General features: G+C 41.4%; 1 protein-coding gene across 1 annotated transcript in view; it reads right to left on the bottom strand.

Annotated features, from left to right (window-relative positions):
* EDIL3 (EGF like repeats and discoidin domains 3) overlaps positions 1-25,910 on the bottom strand; it is a 226,636-nt gene that overhangs the window by 91,763 nt on the left and 108,963 nt on the right. The window contains exon 4 of the mRNA XM_083576965.1: positions 7,702-7,830. Within this exon, the coding sequence (XP_083433091.1) occupies positions 7,702-7,830 (129 nt within the window). The remainder of the gene's footprint in view (positions 1-7,701; positions 7,831-25,910) is intronic.

The following is a 25,910-nucleotide window of genomic DNA, read 5'->3' on the forward strand; positions in this document are numbered from 1 at the left end:
GTTGGACTAGATGATCCCCAGGGCTCCTCTCCAATTTTAAGTCGTGCGTGTGTGTGTGCTTGCAGCGTGTGTTTGTGCCTGCCGTTTATTGATTATTACTCTTCTAGTGTGGGTTTAATTTACCCTGCCACCCCTTCCATTGGTACCACTTAAATCGGGAGCCCACTGTAAAATTTAAAGGCTGCTGGGGCTTGGAATACATTGTGCACTTAAACCTCACCCCTCTTGGTTTCTCTAAGCCACCCCCCCCCCTTTGGCTCGGGTGGCGGTTAGGCATTGGAATAATGTGTTGTGTGTCGAAGTGCTAGGTGTGGCCATCGCCTATGCCTTCAATTTTTAGGGGTATTCCGTTAAAGGAATCTGGCGGTCGTGTATTCTGTCCGATGCCTGCTTGGCGGGAGGCCATGGCACGACCCTCGGTGACAGCAGGGGTGAGCCTATAGTTGGATTAGCATCAACAGGCTCCACCTACTGGTGAATATACCCACTTGTTTCGATCCAATGCCTAAGCCAATACCTCTTCATTGCTGTAATCAATAAAGTTGTGGCCTTTTCTAGCCCATCAACCTTATATCACTTGTCCTTGTGTCTTCATTTCACTTCGCGGGGGTCGGGTCCTCGAACCACAAAGACTCTCCTCCCTGAAAGAGAGGGGAGTGGTTGTGGGCGGGAGCCCGAGCACCGCCCAGCAGGGGGCGTTGCCCCCTGCCTCCAGCTCACCTGGCTGGCACTCACGCCCCCCCGATGGCCACCCAACCAGGTGCCGTGGAGGGGGCGTGTTCAGCAGCCTTTTGCTGCAGTGCCAGCCTCTCCCTGGCCTCATTCCTCATCAGCGTCCCTTCGCAAGTCACCCACCCTCCACTCCCTTTTAGTTAGGGCTTAGGTCATTGGCCTTGCTATGGACCTTAGGTTGGTCGCCCTGGTTGCCCGGGGGGCCTGGTAGGAGTTTTTCCATTTGGCATTAGGCTTTTTGGTTTTTTCGCCTACCTCGTAGCAATCGTCACAACTTTTGTGGTATTGGTGGGTAGGTTAGGCATTGGAATAATGTGTTGTGTGTCGAAGTGCTAGGTGTGGCCATCGCCTATGCCTTCAATTTTTAGGGGTATTCCGTTAAAGGAATCTGGCGGTCGTGTATTCTGTCCGATGCCTGCTTGGCGGGAGGCCATGGCACGACCCTCGGTGACAGCAGGGGTGAGCCTATAGTTGGATTAGCATCAACAGGCTCCACCTACTGGTGAATATACCCACTTGTTTCGATCCAATGCCTAAGCCAATACCTCTTCATTGCTGTAATCAATAAAGTTGTGGCCTTTTCTAGCCCATCAACCTTATATCACTTGTCCTTGTGTCTTCATTTCACTTCGCGGGGGTCGGGTCCTCGAACCACAAATATTCATTATCTAAAAAGATTTGTTGATGCTGTTATGTTTGATTTCATGAAAACATCCTAATTTTACTCCATATTTATTGGTTTTGTTCAGATGCGTGGTGATCCCCTCACCTGCTGATCATAGGGCCCAAGGTGGTTGATACTGGGAGAGTTATTCCTTTAGGTATTTGGATCCCTAGCCATTTAGGGCTTTGTATGCTGGTATTAACACCTTGAACTGGGTTTGACAGCTCACTGGCAGCCAGTGCAGAACTTTCAGTGACACATGGTCCTATCAGGCTGCCCCACTCAGCAACCTAGTAGTCACATTATGCTTTAGGTGTAGCCTTTAGACCAGGGGTCGGCAAAGTTTTTGTGGCTTGGGCCAGGTCATGGTCCCGCAGACACTGCGGTGGGCTGGAGTGCATGCGTACACACACAAACGCTATTTACAGTGGTCCTTCTGGCGTGGAGGAGGCGTGCACAGCTTCCCATTGGCTGCAGGATCTTCCTGCAGCCAATGGGAAGCCGGCCAGCATCATGGAAGGTGGTCCCCACTCTGCTCCACACTGGCTTAGTGTGGTGCACGGGAGCCGGCCTAGCAGGCGGCGGGGATCCATGGACCGGTTAAACTACCCCCATGGGCTGCTTGTGGCCCATGGGCCTTAGGATGCTGACCCCTGCTTTAGACCATCTTCAAGGGTAGCCCCATACAAAGCACAATACACTAGCCCAATGAATTATAAGAAAGTAGATGCCACCCAAACATTATAACTTTCTGGCAATAGGAGCTATTTGCCAGGGGAAAGGACTACCTTGGAAGGTGGTGAACTTTCCTTCAATGAAGGTTTTTCAACAGAGGTTGGATGCCATCTGTTAGGGATTATTTAGCTGTGATTCCTGCATTGCAGGAAGACTAGACAACCCTTGGAGTCCATTCTAATGCTAAACTTCTATGATCAATGAGAAACTTTTTTTTAAGAAACTGAACTAATTCTAAGTTGCCATTGCAACACAGTTTGGGGTTTCTTAAAGCATATAAAACTGCATTAAAATGTGCATATTAAATACATATTTAGATTTTCAAGCTGATTTTTACATATTTATAGACTAATGCAGAAAGAGACAATGGAAAGAGATCTGTTTGTCTACCTCTAAATGCATGTCATGTCTTGCTGAGTTGTTGTTTTGGGGCCAGATAATATTTTCAAAGACTTTGTTCTTTTAGAATGGTGAGGCAACAGTCTACAAGTTAACTACATCTTTTTTAAAAAATGGAACACTGAGATTATCCATTATATCACTTGTCATTTGCTTGAATCAATATGATGTATAATAAACTGTAATTGATCTAGTGACTGAAAAATGTCAATGAATATTTATAGGAAAACTGTGTGTATCCTGGGAATGTGGGCTTGGGAGAGCACATCTTTTTTTAAAAAAATTCTGTCCTGCCGTGTGATACACCGAATCTTTGTGACACAATGCATGTGGAAGGTGCTGAGAGGTTGCTCCAGATGGTTGTGAGTTGCCCACAACTCACTTCCATAAAGCAGTGTGCTAAACACATGCCTGGTAGACCTTTGCTTTGGTATTGGATGTTAGCATCACATTCTCCCATACCTACATTGCTGTAGCTGCCTTGCCAATAAGCTTATTCAGCTCAGCATCAATAGAGAGGTTGCTGTTCTGCTGAAACTGATGTAGGAAGCAGAGGGGCACTACCATATAGGAAATCACTTACAAACTTGGAAGATGGGCAGGTGAATGGTTGTGGCTGCTGTTAACAGGCCCTGTGACAGCATTGCCAGTGTGGATTTAGGTACAGAGTTGGCATTTGGACTTTTTGCAGGTCTGGCCCCTGTATTTGGGGTTCTGTTATGTGGCGTGTTGTTGCTGGTGAGTAGTTGTTTTAGGTTAGGAACTGTAGATAAGCAAGAGTAGGCCTACCATCCTGGACTGCCTATGTGAGAATAGTATCATTGTCCTAGATGGGGTATAGTTCACTGATGATTCATGAACCACTTGGAGGTTTTTTCTCCAATCAAGCACCCAAATATCTCTTCCTGAGATCCTTGGAGGAATGATGGGGTACAAAATATGAAAAATAAATTTCTGGGAAGCAGATAATTGTGCAGTTGCAAGATAGCCTTTAATGATGTGGTTAAGCAGTCTTGGTATGAAAGCCTAGGAATCCTTTAATACCTCAGGGTGCGTCAAGAACAATGCATCTGTTACACAAGGTCTGATAATGGTAGAAATCAGCATGGGTTCTCATCTGCACACTTTGTTTCACAGCTCAGTGCTAAATTATATCACATTATTAGCAACTGCATTCGAGGCATCTGGGATTTCTTTCCCACCCATACTAATTGCAGTTCAATTTATGACCCCTCACAGTGGCATAGAGAATATGTGCCTATTGGTATCACCAATGAAGCATCAGGAGCTTTTGAGGGATATTGAAACATTAATAATAAGCCACAGCTGTCAAGCTCAGCATATGAATTCAGTAAAAATTAATAGTGATATGCTCTGCAATTTACATATTAATTGTGTACATGATCCAGTACATGAACCAAATGTCAGGGAATCACAGAAATATTCATTTTGAGATTCGTTGGCATGATTTTGTCAGTGTTGTGTGATAGGTTTTCTAATTATCTAGTTTAATTGATTTGGTTGGATAATATTAGATATTACAATTTGAGATAAACTAAATTACAGGTCGACACTCAGCAATCTGAATTCCAGAAGAAGCCACTTGCTTTGGAATGAGGTCACTCAGCTTCTGCACACAGCATAAGTTTCAGCAGAGCACATACCTGAATTCCAATGAGTTCACAGACAAGGAAGCAAGGAGGAGATATTTTATAAGCCTATATAAATTTGTTAGCAAGGAATTGGACAAAAACATGCACCACCCTGGAGAATGTGTTTAATCAACTAGATTACTCTCTGTTGATGCATTTAGGAAAGGAGTTCAGCTTTCTAAAATGCTACAAATATAGCCTGAAGTTCATTTATTTACATTTTGGATACATTTATATTATATTATATTGTTAGTAGCTGACAGAGAGTTGTGGTATCCAGTCAAAGCATAATCACTCCATTAGTCAAGGTAATGTATGCTGGAATGTTTCAACTGAAAAAACAAAGGAACCCAAGAATGACTGGGGTGAGGTACTTCACAATATTGATTATAGCTTTAATTTTGCACCTACAGTGTCAATGTGTTATCATAGTTCCTCTTTAAGTACAGTATTGATTTTCTAAATACCAGTCTACAGTAAGAGATAGTGCAGATATTCTCCTAGTTGAAAAAAATGGTGTTGTGTGATATTTGCTTCTGAAAAAGGTATGCATATTCTTAAGAAATTGGGGGTGGGGGAGGCAAAAATAAAGAATCATTGGTAATAGAAATGGTACTGTACATGTTCACTTTGAAGTTACTACAGGAATGCCTAGCTTCCCTTTGCTCTGACAACTCTATTTCTATAAGATTCTTTTAAAATTAAGAATATAAAGTGGGCCGTTTTTGTTTTTGTTTTAAATACAATCCTGATAGTTGTGAGAAACTATGGTTGTGTGAAGTAAGCTACCTCAGCAATTCCCATAATTGACCAACACATTATATTTGTCCATTTGAACACATTGTGGTTTTCCAGTTTTCTGATAATTTGTTGGCAATGAAATGGGTAAGAGATAACTAGTTGCAAGAGAAGCAGACCCGTTATGAATCTGACTGAACACAGCTAGAGTCTATTCCGTGGCAAAGATGGCAGTGATAAAAGGCTAATTTATCTGCACATAATCGGCAAGTGGAGCTTTTTGGGTAGCTACTGGTCCTTTACATCAAGGTCCAGAGTAGTTGGGGAGCAACTGGGACAGGATCCTTGTACCAGGAAGCTTGTTCAAATATGTACTTGACCTTTGCCCATCCAGACTGGCAACCAGAGGAGGACTAGCTGATTGTGTGGTGAAAATCTTGAATTCTCCTTAAGGGTTCTATTCTGCCCTGTCTACAAATGGCAATAGTTTGTCTTTTAAAGCAGCAATCTTTGGATTCTGCTGTATTGAAGAATCATAAGTCAGTGCCCGACTTTTTTAATATGATGCTTAAGCATTTATTGGTGACCCAATTCAAAGAATCCCAAATGAAACTGATTAACTAGACAGATTTCAGCCTGGATTCAGGCCTGGTTTTGAAACAACTGAAGTGCAGTGTTGCTGCTAAAATCTTAACAAGGGCAAGAATCTGGGATCATGTGACCCCATAAACGTATCAGCAGCACTGGCTACCAATCCAAGGGCTATCACATATAGAGCCCTAAACAGCTTGTGACCAGACTACTTGAAGCCCCAACACCTTTTATGCTTACATGTTTGTCAGCTGTTTCGCCTCTCTTGCATGTCTTAGAAGAGACAGGTTGGTGGCAACATACAAGAAGACTTGCCCACCTCAGGAGGTAAGGTTCTCTTTTTCTTTTCCACTTCTAGCAACTGACAATTTCCCCGTTTAAATGTGTTTTTGAATCTTATTGCTTAATGCATTGATTGTTAGTGCTGTCCTGTGTGTTTTTTGTTTTTGGCTGCTTTTGGCTTTATTAACTTGGATTTTCATGATTGGGTTACTATTGCTTTTATATTTAGTTTTTAATTACAAGCTTCTTTGAAAGACTCATTTGTATAGGGATAGGCAGGTATAAAACTTTTCACATTTTAAAAAATGTGTGTTGATCATCTCAATATATGGTTTAGTCACCAGGTGTCACTGGACTTGTTTTATCCTGGTGGAGTCAGTGGTTTCCACATGTCTATGCCATTCTTGCTGAGAGACAAAACTGGGTTCATGTCTTGCTTCTTGCTGCTGTGTTGTCTAAGTCTGGAATGAGAAATCTGTAGTCCCCCAAATGTTGTTGGACTACAACCCCCATTGTCCCTGACCATTGGTCATGCTGTCTGAGGTTGGTAGGAGCTGTAGTATAATATCTGATGGGCCACATGTCCTCCATCCCTCCTCTAAGCCCTCCATGATGGAGAAGACCTAGCATTGCTCACATGGAGAAAACAAGCATTAAAAGTCCTTCATCTTTTTAATCCCAAAATCATGAGAAAATGTGGTGGTGGTAGAAGTCTAATTCATAATTTAATAGATATTTTCCCAAGTAGTTATAACAAATTGTAGGTAAAATGAATGCTGTGCCTTCAGCCTAAATGTTAGAAGCCCATTGCTTTTAAATCCAGTGTGTTCATTAATAAAGCCCTCAGGAAAGTCTTCCTATTGAATTAAATAACATGACTAAGAGCACCTGTCTCAGGCTGGTATTAAAATGGGTTGAAAGAGCGAATATAGGGGAAAACCTATTAGCATAAATATCTGCTTTTTACAACCCTTTTCATCTCCAGCTATCATTAACCAAATGAACTGCTGACAACATCAAGACGAAACCACGAGCCCTACGGCAAATCCGGCCACATTCCACTTTTCTGACACCCAATTCAACTCATCTTTATTTTATGACAAGGAATCAAGTTCTTCTAACTGTGTGTGTGCTTAAAAAACACATACTAAGGAAAAAGAAGAAGAAATCATTAGGTTTCTCCCCTCCTCCACCATCCTGCCTTCAGAATTGAGCCCTTCTGAACAACTAGGATACAAGTCTGAACGGCCACAAGGTGATGACCAGAATCAGCACTTGGCACCAGGTTCCAGTGAGTCTGACCAGAGCACTGCTGATGTGTGTTCTGTGTCACCCATTTAAAAATGGTTATAGCCTGGCTGTTTGAGCAGCACTAGGAGCTATGCTAATTCCCTAACTCCCCTGACTAAGCATCAGTCTGGGGCACTGTGAGACCTTAAAGTACTGGCTGCACTGAGCCGCATAGTGCTGTTTAGCTTGCCACCGCCCTGTAAGCCCACGAGGTCCATGGATAGAGGAATCCTACCAGTCACTTTTCTTAAAGCTCCTCAGACTGATAGCCAACCTTACAAAATATATGAAGAAGATCAATCAAAACAGTAATAGTTTTCCAAAGCTGTTGGCTGAAGTCCATAAAATTGTACCAGCACACCTCTTTGTAGGATAGGAGTTGTATCACCAATGTGTCATCACTTGGTGCACAGGATTCTCTCCAGTGCCCCTTTCCCACTGAAATTAGGCTTGAAAGAAGCATTAGGTTGCAGTGTGTCCTTGTTTAGAGTGTGTGTGGTGCCCACAGCATTTTCTCTGGTTTGCAAAGGTGCCCACAGGCCCCCAAAACTCAGTCACTTCTGAATTGCATTGTAGTTCTGAAGGGGCAGAAGAAGAAAGTATTATATTGAAACTTACTGTGCTGGCAGTGGATCCCATTAAACCCCACTGGGCATTTGCAGATATAGCCTATGAATGTGTCTCCTCTATAGGCTTCACTAATTTCACATATTCCACCATTATGGCAGGGATTAGGAATGCATGGCCCTGAAAGATAAAAAAGAATGAAAAGAAAATGACACATCAAATATGAATGCAGGAAAGACACTTTGCTACCCTTATTTCACTCAGTCATCAAGTGATAAAGGTAATGCGAAGACACATCTGCTCAGGAAGTATTAACCCACTAGCAGGCTAGGGAAATCAGTGCAGTTTTGAAAGGTTCAGTCCATACTGATTCAAAATACTGAACAATTGTATCCAAATATATATGAAAACCTGTTCATTGATCTCAAGTACCATCCTGCAAAATTTGATTACCATATCTTCAGAGGTATCCAATTGCACAGCAGATAAACAACTTTCCAAAATATATAATATATTAGTAATCATTAGGGCTTTGCATGGCTCTCCCAATCTGATTCAGAGCTTGATCTGGTGCTTTGGAGTGGCCCCAATTCAACCCAGGATGATGCAGACTGAATGCGGGGGAGGGGGGCACAATGCATGAAGCCTGCCTGTGTCTCATTCTTCCCCCTGTACCCACGGCTGCCTCAACGTGTTTTGTTGGCAACCATCTGTCTGGGGAGACAATGGAAGAATATGAACTTTCTGGGGTAAAGTCAAACCATTGGAGAGTCACAGTGCTGGCTGTGACCCTAGAGACTGATACAGGAAATACTTGACTTTTGCTAAATCCCAGATTGACTCAGTTTGGCTTGGGATCCAGCTCCACTAATCATTGTTGTTTACAAGAGAGTCAAATAGTGTAGTTTTCCTTAACACCCTTTCTGAATAACACATGAAAAGGTTGAAAAGAATGGATTTGATCACCACCACCATACAATTTTCATCATCAGACAAATGGGCATTGATACCACAGAGACCACTGAATTCCAAGTACCTCTTTAATTACGATACGATAATCTTTATTGTCATTGTCCCATACAGAACAACGAAATTGAAAAAAATCTACATAAGACATTCAAAAACCAGCAAGCCTGCTATCCCAGCTATCCCAACCTGGTTAGCCACCTAAAAACTCTGATACCCCATTTTTAAATACAATATACTCCCATAGAGACTCCTTGCACTGCATTTAAAACCAAAATTGTATTTGGATAGAAACTGTTTCTCAGACGACTATTTGTTAGTTTTGTTACCATCAAATCCCTCCTAAGGCTATCTTTTAAGGTGTACTGCTAGAAAGGCAAACTCACCCATAGAAGGAAGTAGTGCGTGTAAGGATGCGGGTGGGGGGGGGGCAGGGGCAAAGACAGGCTCTGTTAAGAATCATAGAACTGTAGAGTTGGAAGGGACCCTGAGGCTGATCTAGTCCAACCTGAACCTGCAACTTTGGTGTTATCAGCACTTTGCTCTAACCAACTGAGCCAAGGATTCACATACATTACTAATAAACTTTTTTTCTGGCAGAGATACTAGCACCTGTTTTCACTGTTGAATGCAAGAACATCACACTTTTGAATGTTACTTGCCATTGGAATGTAGACCGCATGCTATGAAACACAGAGGGCCCAACCATAAAGGGAAAAAATCTCCCCAGAATTGGTTAAACAAGAGGAGAACAGCAAAGTCCAAGGTCGGCCCACCTATGAGGCAAGGTGAGGCGACAGCCTCAGGTGGCAGGATCCACAGGGGCAGCAGATCCAAGCTCCAAGGAATGTACTGCTCCCTGCTGCTGCTGACAGTGACTGCAGTGTGCTCCTTGGATGCCAGATCTGCTGCCTCCTCAGCAATCCTCCCCTGTGTTGCCTCTATAGCAGCCGGTGGGCAAATAGGAAGCACTGCTGGTCTCTTCCCACTCCTAGGGAGAATATGATGGGGACTGCCATCTGGAGTCTCCTGGGAGGGGGAGGGGCAAGGCAGCAGGGAGGCTATCATGGTGCAAATGCACCAGCAGAACCAATTTGGTGCTCTTGCCAATGTATTTGCACCACAGCGAGGCCCCCACCATCTTGCCCATCCCCTATTCCTTCCCGGATAGCAGCAGCAACTCAGCTGTCAGGAGGTCTGGTGAGTGCCACTGCCCCACTACACTGTCTTCTACTTGCATTCTCCCACCTGCTCTAGAGGGCTAGGGGGCTATCCAGAATAGCATGGGGCTTGGTGCAGGGGGATGTAGTGTGGTTCAAGAATCGAGAAAAGTTGCCTCCATTCCTCAGGGGTCACCTCCAAGACCCATCCATTTATGGCATCCTTCTGTGAAAGAGGGAGCACCATGGATCCAATCCATAATCTTCATTATATTACAGCATTGACAGTATATGTTCCTGCATTCTGCATTATTCCAGTGCCAATAAGCTATGGAGGGAAACCAACTTTCCATCAACGTGTTTATGAATCCTTGCTTTGCCTATCCAGCATTGGATCATAGCCATTGGTTTGCATAAAAACCTGGCAAATGATGAAGACTCTTTACCTCAAATGTTCCTCCTACAAAGAACTGGCAGTCAATTCTGGTAGTATTTTAAAAAATGATTACATGGTTGGAAACATCTGAAGTGAGCTCTTCACAACCGCTTCTAAATTCTCCACCACAATAAAGAACTAATCTTCATTCCTACAATGGTGTGCTTAAAAAATATGAAAATAAATATATGTTTGCCTACTTAAAATCGTATTTTATTTCCTGCCATTTAATTTACATATAAATAAAGACTAGAGGTGGAATTAATTAACATTTACAAAATTGTACATTTCCATATGTGTCACACTCTATATAACAATTTCCAGTTTTCTCTTCCTTATAAAAGGATTGTTGACTCTTTACACAAAGTGGCACTTATTCAAAATTCAGCTTGGTTCAGAATGCATTTTCAGAGGAACAACGAAAAGCAAGAACAATAGAGCACAGGCAATAGTGTGAACCAGAAGCCACTGTAAATCCAGTTCTCTGTGAACATTTGTCAACCCCCAATAAGGAATTTGTCACATAACAAATGTTAATAGAGTTTATTATAGAAATGCTAATAGAGTTTAATAATAAAATGTTTATTTCAGAAAGAAGAAGACATATATGGCTTGCTTTCTATCTGTAATGCCCATAGCACTATGAGGTTTGCTTGTTTGCTTTGTTTGTTTTAAATTGCTCTGAATATTTAACTGAGAAATAAAAACTGAAATGGATTAAGGCTTCATTTGACTCTTCACATTAGGCCAGACCACAAAAAAAAACACCCACAAAAACAGATATTGGAGGAAGCTCAGCTAAAGCATTTATCTGATGAAAATAGGGATGTCCTATTAATTTCTTTATTTAACCATTTAACTGTTTATACCCCATCCATCTGAATGGGTTTCCCAAGCCACTCTGGGTTGCTTCCAACAGATATAAAAAACATAATAAAACATTAAACACTAAAAAACCTCCCTATACAGGCATGCCTTCAGATAGCTCAGGGGTCGGATAACTCCATACCCACCAACATTTCTCCAATGAAAATAGGGACATCCTAAGGAAAAGCAGGACATTCCAGGATTAAATTAAAAAGTGGGATGGCTTCTGTAAATCTGGTACTATCACTGGAAAATAGGGACACTTGAAGGTTCTGGGCTCAAGTAGTCTACTAGGGGGCTAGTTTATTTTCTTTTTTTATTGAGGATTAATAGTGCACCAAAGAGCCTAGTTGGGTTCTTATGTGTATAATCTCTCCTTCTGGTGCTGCTCCACTTTGGAGAAGCCAAGAGCAAACTTTATTAACATCTGTTTTCTGTTTTACTTTCTGCCCCAAAAACATGTTAGTTAGTTATTTAGTTAATTTGTATTCTGCTTCATTTTTCAACAGAAATCTCTCAATGGTTTACAAATCCCAACTAAAAGGAATCTGTATAAGAAATACAGTACAAATTCCACATTCAAATCCAAACTGTACTGCTGCTACTACTAACAGCAATAATTCACATTGTAAGTAACATAGTTAAATAAATACATACATGTAGACAATGTACTTGAACACACTGGGTGGGGTTCAGCTAATGAGTTCTACATGCAGAAACCCATGTGAAGACTTCCGCCAGTTTAATGGGGCTTTCTCCCCTCTCTTCCCCTGTGTACCCCCATGTCCCCATGAGGGTGAGGGGGCTGGGAGAGCCTCAAGCACAGCATGCAGGGGGAGGAGAAGAGGGATCATACTGTCTGGCAAGCTGATACGCTTGCAATGATGGAACAATTGCCAGTGTGCTGTGTTGAATTCTTCCCAGCAGCTGGAATCTGAAAATTATATAGCTGAATCAACATTAGTATCTGTCAAAAAAAAAAAAAAGTTACAGCTTAGACGTTGATCAGTGATTGGTGGCTGGCTCTGGGTGCCATTTTCATTTGCCAGAATGTCCCTCACCTAGCATCAGTCTAGGGCATTGTGGGAAATCAATATGATTGCTGGTCTTGGCCACCCTGCATTGCTGCTAAGACTATTACTACTGCCTCAGATCAGCTTGAGGGGTCCACCAATAGAGAAGGGAGTTCATTACAAGTCATTTCACACAGGGTCCCCTCAAACCTTGAGCCAGCCACAGTCTGTTATGGCTTAGATGCTTCAAAACAACAAACAAACTGAAAACTTTTGCCGTTCTTAACAGCAGACTTCAAGCAGTTTCAAAGTTATTTGTCACAAAGCCTGAGGATTTAGTTTAAGAGAAACACAAAAGTTCCTTAGGTTCAGTGAACTAGTTGCATTGTTCTTCAGATCCTGGACATAGTCAATACATAGTTTCACCTCCAACAGGCCGAAATAAATATAGGATGCTACCTTATTGATCCATTCTGCCCAGTATTTTCCACTCTGACTGGCAATGGGTTTCTAGGGATTGCATTAGATGACTTTAACATCTCCTGTTATCCATTCTGTTTCAGTAGGGGATGCCAAGGGCTGAACCTGAAACTTTCTTCATAAAAAACACTGATCTAACTGCCTTCCATTTGTTTAAAAAGCACATGCCAAAATACTAAGAAAGAGCTGTTTTGCCACATACTAAACATCTTCCAAAATCATTCTATGAGAAATATCTTACACACACGCATGCATGTGCATGCACACACCACTAGCTTTCTTGATTTTTCACTTTATTCTGTATAAAAGCATTCAAGGTGAGTTCCGGCACCTCCCCCCCCCCAGAAAAATAGCACTGCATAAAACTCAGGGTGGGTATAGACACAGGTTAAAACACTATAAATAAGTCAGGAATTAAATCATTACAACAAAAGGGGGGGGGAGCCTATGTAAAAATCCATATAAACTCCCTTGCTCTCTGACGCTATCTGGTGTTGGATGTTTATAACGCATTCAAAACATATTATTGTGATGAATGTAGCCGAGTCCTCAGTATCTCTTGTAATCTATGATTTGCATAATGCATAGTTATGGCTGTTCTATTTGAATTTGCAGCAGCATACTGCTTATCTTAAAGGTAATTTGTGTTTTGCATTATTATAGCAATAATTATTCAGTTTGTGTGCTTGAAGCAAATTATTATTTTAGAAAAATCTTTGTTAAATGTTTCACATCAATAATTTTGTAGGTAGGGGTGTAGTTATACACATCTGAATAATATCATAGTTGTTCCTGTAAGTAACATAACATATTGATTTCAAGATTTCAAAACAAAGGGCTCAATCCAGATGAAATTAGTAATGTTTACGTTTCATTGACCGCAAGTAATTTAAGTTTCAGTCCTTTTAGTTGGCTTTACGTATGTCACAAACTGGATCAGGGTCTTGGAGGCATCGGTGTAGCTCTCAAACATAATTTAATATGAAAATGTGTATTCAATTGGAAATTCTTCTTGGCATCCATACAATTATATCAACTGAAATAATTCTTAAAATCTGTCCTCAAAACACACAGTCCTACATACCAATTTACAAAATACTGGCTTATGGTTTCTTAGAGCTAGCACAACAACCTTTAAGGCTCTGCTCTTTCAACCACTTTTGGTGTGCTTAGCCAAACCCATATCAGTTTATAATTAGATGTATCTTCTGTAACTGGCATCAGATTGTGTGACTGAAAAGCCCTTTCCCCCTTGAAGTCCAGTGGCACCACTGGATTCAGAGTTCCACACTAGCAACTGCTCTGCCATTCAGCTCAATGCAAGAGAATGGTCCCTGCTTGTAATACTCATTTTAGGAGGCACACCATGAGTAGAAATGGGTATGAATTGATAGGTAAGGAGAGTAGCAGCCCATGAGCCACTTTACTAGGCAAGCAGCAGCAGCAGAATCTATGTGGCAGTCAAGCGGGCAGAGTAAGTCCCACCCATAGCTTTAAGGCTCAATAGACTTCTCTTTATAGAATCAAAGAGCTTCCATTCACATTAATGAGGCCTTTCCCTCATCTTTTTACTGGTTCCCAAATTAGGATTACCGTTCTTTTCTGGGCAGAAACTCTGAAGGAGACCAAGACATTTGGAGTCAACCACCCTCCCTGGCAAGAAGCCCTGTGTGCAATTTCTCCTGTATAATGCCAATGGCCAACTGCTCTTTTATAACAAGTTCTTCTATGATGTCCCTGAAGTTCAGTTTCCAGCAAAAGTCATTTTCGGTATGCAGTATAGTGCTGCTAATCTTATCATTGACTTTAGAGGATATGGTAGACCTCAACTTCCCTTTCGTCCTCTGTTTTGGCAACACACAAATAGGCAGCTTACATGATGCACAGAAATAAAGATAGCAAATCTTTGGCATACTATAGGGAACATGCCACCAAGTTTTGTATGTGATTGATATTATACATTAGATGCAGATGAAGTTTCAGAAGCATCCATCTATACAGCAAATTCTTGTAGTCTTGCTTGAAAGCATAATGGGCTTCGGGGATCTTTTAAAAAAATAAAAATAAATCAATAGTGCAGTAATACTTTTGTAAGTAATCTTTAAGTAGCTTCTAACACAAAGATAACAATGGCCTTTGATCAATATTAATGAGCAACAGGATTCAACACTATGCATTCCAGGCATTTTAATCCACATTCATATAAGTAATGTCAACAAGATTAATTGCACACTAAAAGTAATAGATCTCTACAGTTTGCAACTCTCAGTACGACCCCATAGCTAGGACTAGTATGTGCTAGGAGTTCTCAGACGTGTGTGATGTTAGTATTCAGTTAGAATCCCATTCTGCATTGGAAAGATACTAATAAGGTAATCATCAATAAAAAAGGGGGTGGGGAAGGATGGCAGTTTCTGGGTTTTTCAGATGCTGAAACATCTGAGGTTTTTACACAAAGGAATGAAATGACTGTTTTCTCTACAGGTTAGCAAAAAGGTCTTTAAGGCAGGAACCACGTTACTTCTTGGCCTTGGTGACAAATACAGTCAATTCAGTTCCATAATATGTGCACACCAGGGAGGACCCAACTCTGAACTGGAGATTAAATATTTCCAAATGTGACAGGTAGTTTGGATTTAAAATACAGAGGCTGTCAGATATAGTGCAGAACGCCATTCCCCCCCCCCCCAGGTAAAATGTAAATGCTGACAAAGGAAATAAATAATAGGAATAAATCAGAAACAGTGTCGAGAAGGATGCGTGGTGTAGCTTGGGATTTGAAAAATTGAATTTGCGCTAACGCAAAAACAAATGTGTCTGCACATATCTTCATGCTTCCGAGCCCGGTCATCTATTGGCAACTGCTTTCTCCACACACCTGCTCCTGCGTGGCATACTAAAAATAACTCCATGACCCAAATCACCATATGCACTACCTTCGTCACTTTTAAAATAAGGTTAGTGGGTGTTTTCTACTAGTAAGCATGCCTATGGATGAAATGTAATGAATATGAATTTAACTGAAGTGTGATGCTTACAGATGAAGTATGAATATTGTTTTAACAACTTACTCTAGCTTCATGGTTGCTACTTTGGGGTGAATAAATCACACACTGTGATTGCATAATCTTCTCCCCCTCCTCCAATAACATCTATATCCTAGCCTTGGTTCAAGAAACTTAGAATGCCATAAAAGGAGATAGGTGAGAATGGGTAAGGGCATCCGAGAGTCACTGAGTGAGCTTCATGGATGAATACAAAGCCCAGCACAAATCTTAACACTCTATCCTGAACTCCATATAGAAAACAATTCCAAGCAAAAGCAGAATCATAAAGATGAAACGAAACAGGTGGGTCTTACAAAACAAAATACCTTAACTGTTAAAGGGCAGGGTAAAGAGGCATGTCTCCAGCATATAATGAAAGCTTCACAACAAAGATGCTGGATGCACCTCTATGGGGAGAAAGTTCCACAATTTAGGGGGTGGTAACAGAGAAATCTCTCTTCCAGACTATTATCCACTACATTTTCAAGGGCTGTGGAACTACAAAAAGAGCCCCCTTTGCTGAACTTAACACCCAGAAGAGTCTGTAGGGATGGAGATGGTATTTTAAATATTTGGGACTTAGCCATTTAGGGTTTAAAACATCAGTGTTAGCACCTTGAATTGGGCCTGGAAACAACTTGGGAGTGGGGACATCTCTCAGGTGCATGGGCGCAGCCTCCAGCATAGTTCACAAGCTTTTGAAGGCTATGGCTTGGGAAAAGACGAAGGTGTTGCTCCAGTAACAATCTAATCAGCACCACTTGTAGCTGGGGGTGCATGGAGGCTTTCCAGCAAATGAAAAAGCAACTCAGCCCCTAAATGCCAGGAGCTAAGCACAGAATTGAGAGGTAATTACTCTCTGGAGACAAACCAAACAGTAATTTCCCCTTCTTATCTCTGGTCACACAGAAAGGACCTGGAAACAATCCAATGGCAACAGTCGCAACATTAAGAGATCTCTAAGTTCCTTGGAATGTTTGCTGTTGGCTTGACCAAGGTTATTAAAAATAAGCCAGTCTTGAGACCAGACCTATACATCATGGCAGCAAACATAGCCCACTTCCCTCCCCAAATCCTCTGTTCACTGCTGATGTGCAAAGCGGCAGAGAGAGGCAATTTGCAGGGGAGAAGTAGTGTGCGTATTTGTTTTGGGGTTATTTATAATTCCACTCATTGCTGCAACATTTTCTTTACAACCACTTCTGCTCCTCCTTGTCCAGCAAACCTAATTCAGAACCCTGACTGAGAGAAAGAACGGCAGAGAGGGATTGAAAATAGAAGTCAGTGGGCAGGAAAAGGGTAAGGACTGTTTGCCTGTCCACTTCAGCTGTCCGCTGGCAAGGCTTTGTACATCAGCTTAGAAAATGAGGATCAGGGAATGAAGAAGAAACCATTGGCAGAATAAAATGCATGTTAGCATGTACATACACACACTCCTAGCAGAAGATAGTTGTGGGAACTCTGCATATTGTCCTTGTTAGCCAATGGCACCAAAATTTGGTAGTTGTTCACGAAGTGCAAGTTCTCTGAAATTGATGTCTGAAACTCATGTCAGACAAGCTCCAGGTTGTATTCATCCCTAAGGCATTTAAAAGATCACACAGTTTATGTTTCCCCATTTTCTTCTTCAAAAGGTAATGTCACTTCCCAAAGTCAGATATGCATTCACAATACATAAATGACTTCCCATCAGCACACCACATTACTTGAAAAGGCACACAGTTGAAAGCATTCGCAACCAGCAGAAAGGTTTCTCTCTGTGTCCTCAGACGGTGTGATAGGTAGCTAGCTTTTGTGTGAAGGAACAGAGGCATAGTGAAAGCAGCCAGGGACTTCTGCATTTGCTTGTATTTCCCACTCGGCTTATTAATTTAATATGATCATCCAGGCTTTTCCAGACAGGAACAGAGCACGTGCAAAGGGTACGAAAGCTCTGAATGTTCACAATGGTACACTGGCAGCACAGGGGAAATGTTGAACTGAAATGATTTTCAAAAACTAGATTGAAAAGAAAAGTTGTGCCTCATTTAATCAAACTTCACCACTCCCTAACAATGCAATCCTGTCTTGTCTACCAAGAAGCAAGCCACATTTAGTTCAAATGTAATTGGGTATAGGGTTGCAGGCTGAATTTCACAGACCACAGTCACACTTCCTCATAACCAGATTTTGTGCTACAGTGATGAACATCTGAATATAGGAATCATTAGGGGGTGCAAACCGATTTGAGTCCCCCCCCCCACAATCAAGGGGTGTATAAATTTCAAGAAACAAATAAAATAAATAAATACAAGAACCCTGAAGCAGGCCCAGTAGCATATGGGCAGCCAGTACAAGCTTTTCAGCACCAGAGTTTATGTGCTGGAGATACACTGTTCACATCAACAGTGCCTGCACTGTTCCTTACAAGCTGAAGCCTTCAGACCAGGCCCAGGGGAAGACCCTACATAGAGTGCATTGAGGTTATTGTAAACCGCCCTGTATCATCAGATGAAGGGCGGTATACAAATTAAATAAATATTAACAGCAAATATGACTTTAAATTCCCCTGGTACGATGATATCCAAAGGTCTCCCCGCTTTCATTCAACACATGATCCCATGTCTAATAGCTGTTGTGGCTGCCCATCCTCTGCTATCAGCTCTCAATTAATCCTGGTTATCCAGGTTATCTGTTCGGTGACACAATAATGAGACTGAATTACAGTACTATGGCATAATTAATTTTCCTTAATGAACTTGTCTATGTAGTGCTGCAAATTGATGCTGTTTTCAGTAATGGGTAATAAATCTGTAGTCTTTCTTCCATTTATTTTAGGTCTTTAAAAAAAATGGTCCCCCTCCCACAAATATTTCCTAATTTCACAATAACTCCTTTTGGTATAGTTGTTTTTCTATGGATCTTCTAAGGTAAGGTAAAGGACCCATGGACGGTTAAGTCCAGTCAAAGGCGACTATGGGGTGCAGTGCTCATCTTGCTTTTCAGGCCAAGGGAGTCGGCGTTTATCCACATAGCTTTCCGGTGCCCGGAGGACCGTGACAAGTGCCAGAGTGCATGGAAACACCATTTACCTTCCTGCTGCAGCTGTACTTATTTATCTGCTTGCACTGGTATGCTTTCAAACTGCTAGGTTGCCAGAAGCTGGGACAGAGCAATGGGAGCTCACCCTGCTGCGCAGATTCGAACTGCCAACCTTCCGATCGGCAAGCCCAAGAGGCTGAGTGATTTAAACCACAGTGCCACCCATGTCTCTTATCTTCTAAGTAGGTACCTGTATAATTATAGATGATGTTGTTGTTTTGCATCCCCTTGGCTCAGTGCCCGCTACTTCAGTAAAACACCCCTAGGCAGATCTGGGCCCCCATAAAGCATCATATTGCACTGTCACTCTTTCCCCTGTCCAGTCTTGCAAGTCCTTCCTCACTGAGCCTTGATGAATTCATGTCTCTTCTGCAGCCCTGCTACTCTCCCACTCAGGGCACATATCTCATCACACACATGCATGCATACACCTATTCATGCCAAAGCTACATAATGACTACGGTCCCTTTTGCTACACTGTATTTGACCCAATGGTTTGAAGATCTCATTGCTCTTTCTACATTTGAACATGTAGCTTATCATAGTCAATTTTGTTTAGATACCTATTTGGACATTTGGAACTGCCTATATTAATGCATACGTTTAAATAAAGATTGATGGAATATTCGTATCATTAATGTCAATTTAACACCATTCCATATATGGTTGCACTGTGATGTTTTGTGCATCCAGTGAAGCAAGTTGATTACATGACTGACATGTTTGCGCCTGCTGATGCCGAAAGCAAAAGGCATCACCTTTCTAAAACACTATGGGTCATCTTTCCCTTCTAACTCTAGCTTGCTTTTTCTATGTGAGTGAGTTGTGAATACAGGGAAACTGAAAGCAGCAATGAAGAGTTCAGCTTCTCAGCCAAATAACTGGGGGAGTAATTACTGATGACAAGCTGTTTAAAGCTTGTGGTCATGTACTGTCACTCTGTAATTTTAAAAGTTGAGCTTGATAAAGGCTTTCTTGTTAGTCCCTACCCCCCTCCCCCTCTTTACTGAAAATGGCAGATTAAATTCACAGTTAAACCTGACCTTCTTTGGGACATTTTGTAACTGATATTCTGTACAATTCAGTTTCAACATGCTCCAGAAGGTGTTGTCTTCATTAGCGTCCAAAAAACTTGCAACAATAGATCTTATGTTTCTTACATCACTTTTTTTCTTTCTTCCCTCTGCTTTCAAATGTCCTGCTGATTCTCCCCCAAATAATCAAGTTTTAGCCACTCATTGCTATTTCAAGATGCCATTAACACCCACTTTGTGCTGTTCACTTTTAACCCTCTGCGGTGTTTCCATAGTGACTTCTGGAGCTAAATAGGTGTACTTTCTCTGTAATTTGGATAGAGGAAACAAGCATAGTCAGTATTTTCTTTACCCAATTTTTGTCTCATTTCCACTAAATTTTAAGCTGAAGTGCATAGGCCAGACACATTTCATTTTTGTGTCTATAAGAATCAAAATGTTCCAGTATAGTTTATTCCTGAAATTTTGCTAGCACTTGAGCTACTCACAAATTGTTTGTACCAGACTGAGTTTCACATAGCATTTATATGCATGAATTTAACTAATCCTGGCAAATCTCATGGATGAGAAGTTAACAACATGAAGAGCTTTGTCGACTGATAATAGATGTATGAGATCCTACAACGAGTCAATTTTTGCAAGCACCCAAGTAGAATTTGGCCCTGCAGTAGAATCTAATATGGATTGGAACTACAAGCCACTTTAATAAATATTCTTTTACAAGGATATTTGTACAAGAGAATTAAACAACAATTGACCTCTCCCCCAATATGCAGAAGAAAATAGCTGTTTGAAACCAGTCCAACTGGATAATACCTACCAATGAAGCACAATTTATTTGAAGACTTCCCCACTCACCCCAAATCTGTCCCTGGCTGTCTAGAGCTTTCCAGATTTCCCATATGAGGACTCATCAAGACTATGTACAGGTCCTTCACAAAGAAGCTTATTGACTTACACAAGCAGAAGCTGGGAAAGCCTTGAGCTCCTATGGTCAATGCATTTATTTTATTTTATCAACCCATTCATCCTTGTCTTCTCTTCTGTTGAATCTCTGGCATTTCTTTTTTCACTGTAAAAATGAAGTGCTATGAGTTTTTCAATTTCTTTTTCCAAACAGCAAGTAGTGACCTTCAGGCATGCAATTACCTTCCCCCACCAAATATTGAACAAATCCTCTTTCACCATCCTTGTTCCCATCTTATTTCCTAATACTGTCTCAGGGAATTTTAGTATGAAACACAACACAGGGATTCTCTAATGCAGGCTTCCTCAACCTTGGCCCTCCAGATGTTTTTGGCCTATGACTTCCATGATTCCCTAGCTAGCAGGACCAGTGGTCAGGGATGATGGAAATTTTGTCTCAAAACATCTGGAGGGCCGAGGTTGAGGAAGCCTGCTCTAATGCTAACTACTTCATTGGAACTCCAACTGTGAACTAATTTACTAGCTGCATGTCCTCTCTAAACCACTACTGATTTTACTCTCTTTTCCCAATCACATAATGATTTATGGAAGTGAGAGCTGGACCATAAAGAAGGCTGATATTGATGCTTTTGAATTATGGTGCTGGAGGAGACTCTTGAGAGTCCCATGGACTGCAAGAAGATCAAACCTCTCCATTCTGAAGGAAATCAGCCCTGAGTGCTCACTGGAAGGACAGATCGTGAAGCTGAGGCTCCAATACTTTGGCCACCTCATGAGAAGAGAAGACTCCCTGGAAAAGACCCTGATGTTGGGAAAGATGGAGGGCACAAGGAGAAGGGGACGACAGAGGACGAGATGGTTGGATAGTGTGTTCGAAGCTACAAACATGAGTCTGAACAAACTGCGGGAGGCAGTGGAAGACAGAAGTGCCTGGCGTGCTCTGGTCCATGGGGTCACGAAGAGTCGGACACGACTAAACGACTAAACAACAACCCAATCACATTTTGAATGGTTCATTTCCCAATTCAGATGTCAAGTGATTGAAAACTTCAAGCCAGGATGCAAGAGTCTTCTGCATCGAGCCCTGAAACCCACCCCATGGAAATAAGACACAGTGGAGACAAAATTTAGTTTAAAGGTTAATAGGCAAATTTAGGCCACAACTTTATTGATTACACAAGTGTGACTGGTATTGGCTTAGGCATTGGTATCTAATCTCTATAACTGGCTCCTGCCCACCCAGCAGGGAGCCTGCAAGGATAAACTACCAGCAGAGGGAGCTCCATCAATGAATATTGACTGGAGCTCACCCGTGGGGTTCCCGGGGTCCTGGCATGGCCCTGGCCTCTCCCTGGGCTTCGGACAAGATCCAGACCCCAGATTCCTTTAACAGAATACCCTATCAACATGGAGGGGCAGGTGGTGGTCACACCTCCCCTCCCCATATCCCCCTAAACCAATGCCTAACCACCAAACCTTACAAAGTTGTGACGATTGCTAAGAGGTAGGCAAAAATCAAGTGGCCACTGCCAATCTGCCACACTGGGAAAAAATTCTTACCCAGACCCCATTCCAAAACTGGCGACCAACCAAAGTCCAAAGCAAGGACAGACACAACCTAACTAAAGGTTGGGTGGGTGTTTGGCAGCATGAAGCAAGAGGAGGTCCCCACGTCACGCTGCCAATTAAATACCCCCAACCCCCAGCTCTTGCAATGTCGCCAATTGGCTAAAGGCCAGTGGCATGATGGTGGCACTATCTGCTGGAGCGGGGCAAAGCTCTGCCTCCAAGCTGGTTGAGGGGAGTCCCAGGGCCGCGTACAACATGGACCCTCTATTAGGAGGATCCAACTTCCTTTACAGCTCCAGCTCAAATTAAAACAGAATTCAAGTCACAGCTGTAAAGGTAGAATTGGGAGCACACTCTAAGCGAATTTGGTGTCTGTTCTGTCACCATGTAGGGAAAGGTAGCTATGCTTTGCCTGAAACAGCAAACTACTTTGAGGTTGTTGTTTTTTAAAATCAAGCTGTATATAAAGTTTATGAAATAAATAATCTATATATAGTGATAATGTAAAAGGATTAGAAGGGAGAACTTTAATTGGATAGGTAACATTATCTGCAATTATCTTGCAGGCTTTTGAACAAGCATCCTGAGGATATATGTTAGATAAAAGATTAGTGCATCTTTTTTTACAATGGCTTCTGGGTAGTTTTATTCTGTCAGTTTGCTTCATTATTTTAATAGCATCTTTAAAATAAAAAATGCTTGTATTGTATTATAGATTTTTAATGGACTATAAACCGAATCAAGTACAGGATTCAGTAGAATAAACAAACAAATATCTTTCACTACATAGAAATATGAGTTTTATTCCATTCCACATCACAGCCATATTTGAATAGCTACTATTGACTTCTAGAATATCTGGACTTGAGTTGCCTGTCTCTGTTGGTAATTTTGAGAGGCAGCCTGTTCAGTTTCCTAAATGTAAGTCCCAAATATGTCTTGAGGGAAACAATCTACACCTCAGTTACATGTGACATTGAGAAAAATGGGTAACTAACCTCTGCTATGCTTATGACTTCTCACCTAACACTCTCATTTACTGAACATTTATTTCATTTCTTTCTTTCTCCCTCAACTACATTTTGCAAAATAACACTTTTAGGATATGGACAGAAATCAGAGAATCAGCTACGCAGACAATCCAATTACCTGATCCCTTACAGGGACAGACAAATCCTTCTGGCTGAAGCCAGAGAGCAGATTGCTTCGGACATCAGAGAGTTTAACAGTCATTTCTCTCCCAAGATAGAGGATTAGTTGTAAGAAGGGAACACAGTGACCATAATGTAGGAGGAAACTCACTTGGATGGGAGTGGACATCCAATCAGTGACAGAAGAGACAGAGCTTAATAACTAGAAGCACAAGGGAAAGAAATCCATTTAGTTCTATTTTAACATTTCCCCTTGCACTTTGAGATACTTAATTCCATTTGCTTCCTATCTTTCCATTTCAGCACCTCATTTGTCACTGAAAACCTAGAGCAATGCCTAGTGGTTCATTGCAACTAAGCAGTGGTATACACACAAATAATCACAAAACTATACCACAGAAAACTTTAGGGAATGCTGGTGGGGCCTCCGGCACTGCATCTTATGTTGGACTCCAACTTCAGGCCCAACTATCTTAGCCAATGGTCGAGAGTGAGAAGGAACTTCTGGTGGACCTGAGGTCTCTCTCCCATCCCTGGTTTTGGGCTCTCTCTCAAGCTCCTACTAAAATTAATTGGAAACTTTTTAGAGCATTTGAGTTCTTTGTAATCTTACCGGAGTAAAATGCAACCCTGTAAAGTGTTCCTCATACACGAAGCTGTCTTATACAGAGTCAGATCATTGGTACCATTGTTCTAACTGGCAATGGCTCTCCGTGACCTCAGGGAGAAAACCTTCAGACAGCTCGATTTTAAATGCAAAGACAGAAAAACATACTTTAAGGAGAAAAGTTTTAAAACAGCAGTGCACGGGGCATCTTTTGTTTGACCCACTAGACAAAGACACTAACCAACTACCGGCATTCTCTCTATCAAGATATTCTGAGAGCTTTCTGGGTGTCTGTGTACAAAAGTCTCTTAACAATAACAGGGTGACCACCATAAACTGGGCTAGTCTTCAAATATCGAGGAAAGTAAGAGCAGCTAATTTCAGGTCACAAAGCTCAGCCACAATTTTTCTTCAATAAATACAGCTGGATCACAAATATGATTGTTTTAGGGAGAAGGGCTTTAGACGCTGTTAGCATATGTTTTTCATTCCTTGGAAAAATGCAGGCCTATTATTATTATTATTGTTATTGTTATTATTATTTTGTGGGGGTGATGAGAGAAATATCTCCCCTGCCCATAATGCATGTGTCTATAGAGAGAGAATGACACAGCTTGCTTCAAAGTGGGGAGAATGGGAAAGTGTCCCCTCCTCAAGACAAGTAGTATTCCCCCCTTCTTTTATCAGTAATTGCAGGGGGGGGGACAAAGCTTGCCTCCCAAGAAATACATTTTGCCCTTTTGTGCTACACCACACCTTTTCTTTCTAGTGCCACCATTTAGCATATCATCAAAGGTGCAACATCACAGTTAGAACAATTCTTAAAAATAAATTAAAATTATAAATTATATATTTATGTTTCTTCCATTTAAAGAAAGAAACAACAACAGAATTTTAAAAATACATGAAATTTTGTCTTAGCTAAATGCAAGGCAAAGGGAAAGGCAAAATCTAGAATGGGAGGAGAAACCAATTTAGACATATCTCCATTAATTGCGGGCTGAATGTATCGTTGCATCCATATGAACAGAAGTGACAAGAGGCACTTGTGAAACATTACTTGCATTTGGAAAGGAAAGATTAGTCACATTTTCTACACAATATTTATAGCGGTGTTTTGCAATCACCTCTGGATAGGTACTAGAGGGTTATGCTAATTGAAACTTTCTTATTCCTATGTTTTGCCTAATCCTGAAAACAAGTGATCAGGGCTGCAGGGTAATTGTAACAAAAAAACCCAAGCAAACAATACAAAAACAGACGAAACCGCAGAGCAACAATTGGTAGAGAAATAAGGCAGCAGAAAAACAAAACACTAATTAATTTGTCTTCTTGACCTAAGTGAGATTTGTAGCCTTTAGAGGTGAGAGGCTTATGCACTAACTCGCTCTGCCACCTGGTACCCAGTGTTATTTTTATTACACTAGCCCAATTTCCTCTAAGCACCAATGTTCATTAAAGCCCCAGATATAGAAGTGCACTCCAGTTCTGTTTTATTAAAATATACAGAGCAGAATTTAGTGAGACAGCTCCAGGCACAGAAGAATAGAATATGCCATTTTAGAAGAAAGGAAGAAAAAAGGAAATTGCAAATGTTAGGCAAGTTGATTTAGTGAAGCTTGTGGGAATAGGAAATCTGAATGTAAAAAATTGTGCTCTGTCTATTGGAAAGTAACACAGGGTAAAGTAACCTCTACCTTTTCAATATGCAGGGATTTTTATTGTTTATTTATTTATTTTTGCAAATTGCACAGTTGTTGTTTTGCCACTGCATTTGCCAGTGAGGAAAGATATCATCTGGCTCCAAAACACCTTGGCCGGTGGAAGAAATAATGAGGCATTACAGGGGAATAATGGGTGGTCACATAATCTCAGGATCATTCTTAAGTGCTTATAATGTGTTGCTTTAACATGGATAGTAG

Source organism: Podarcis filfolensis, assembly GCF_964270895.1.
Source record: "Podarcis filfolensis genome assembly, chromosome: 11".
Classification (NCBI taxonomy): domain Eukaryota; kingdom Metazoa; phylum Chordata; class Lepidosauria; order Squamata; family Lacertidae; genus Podarcis; species Podarcis filfolensis.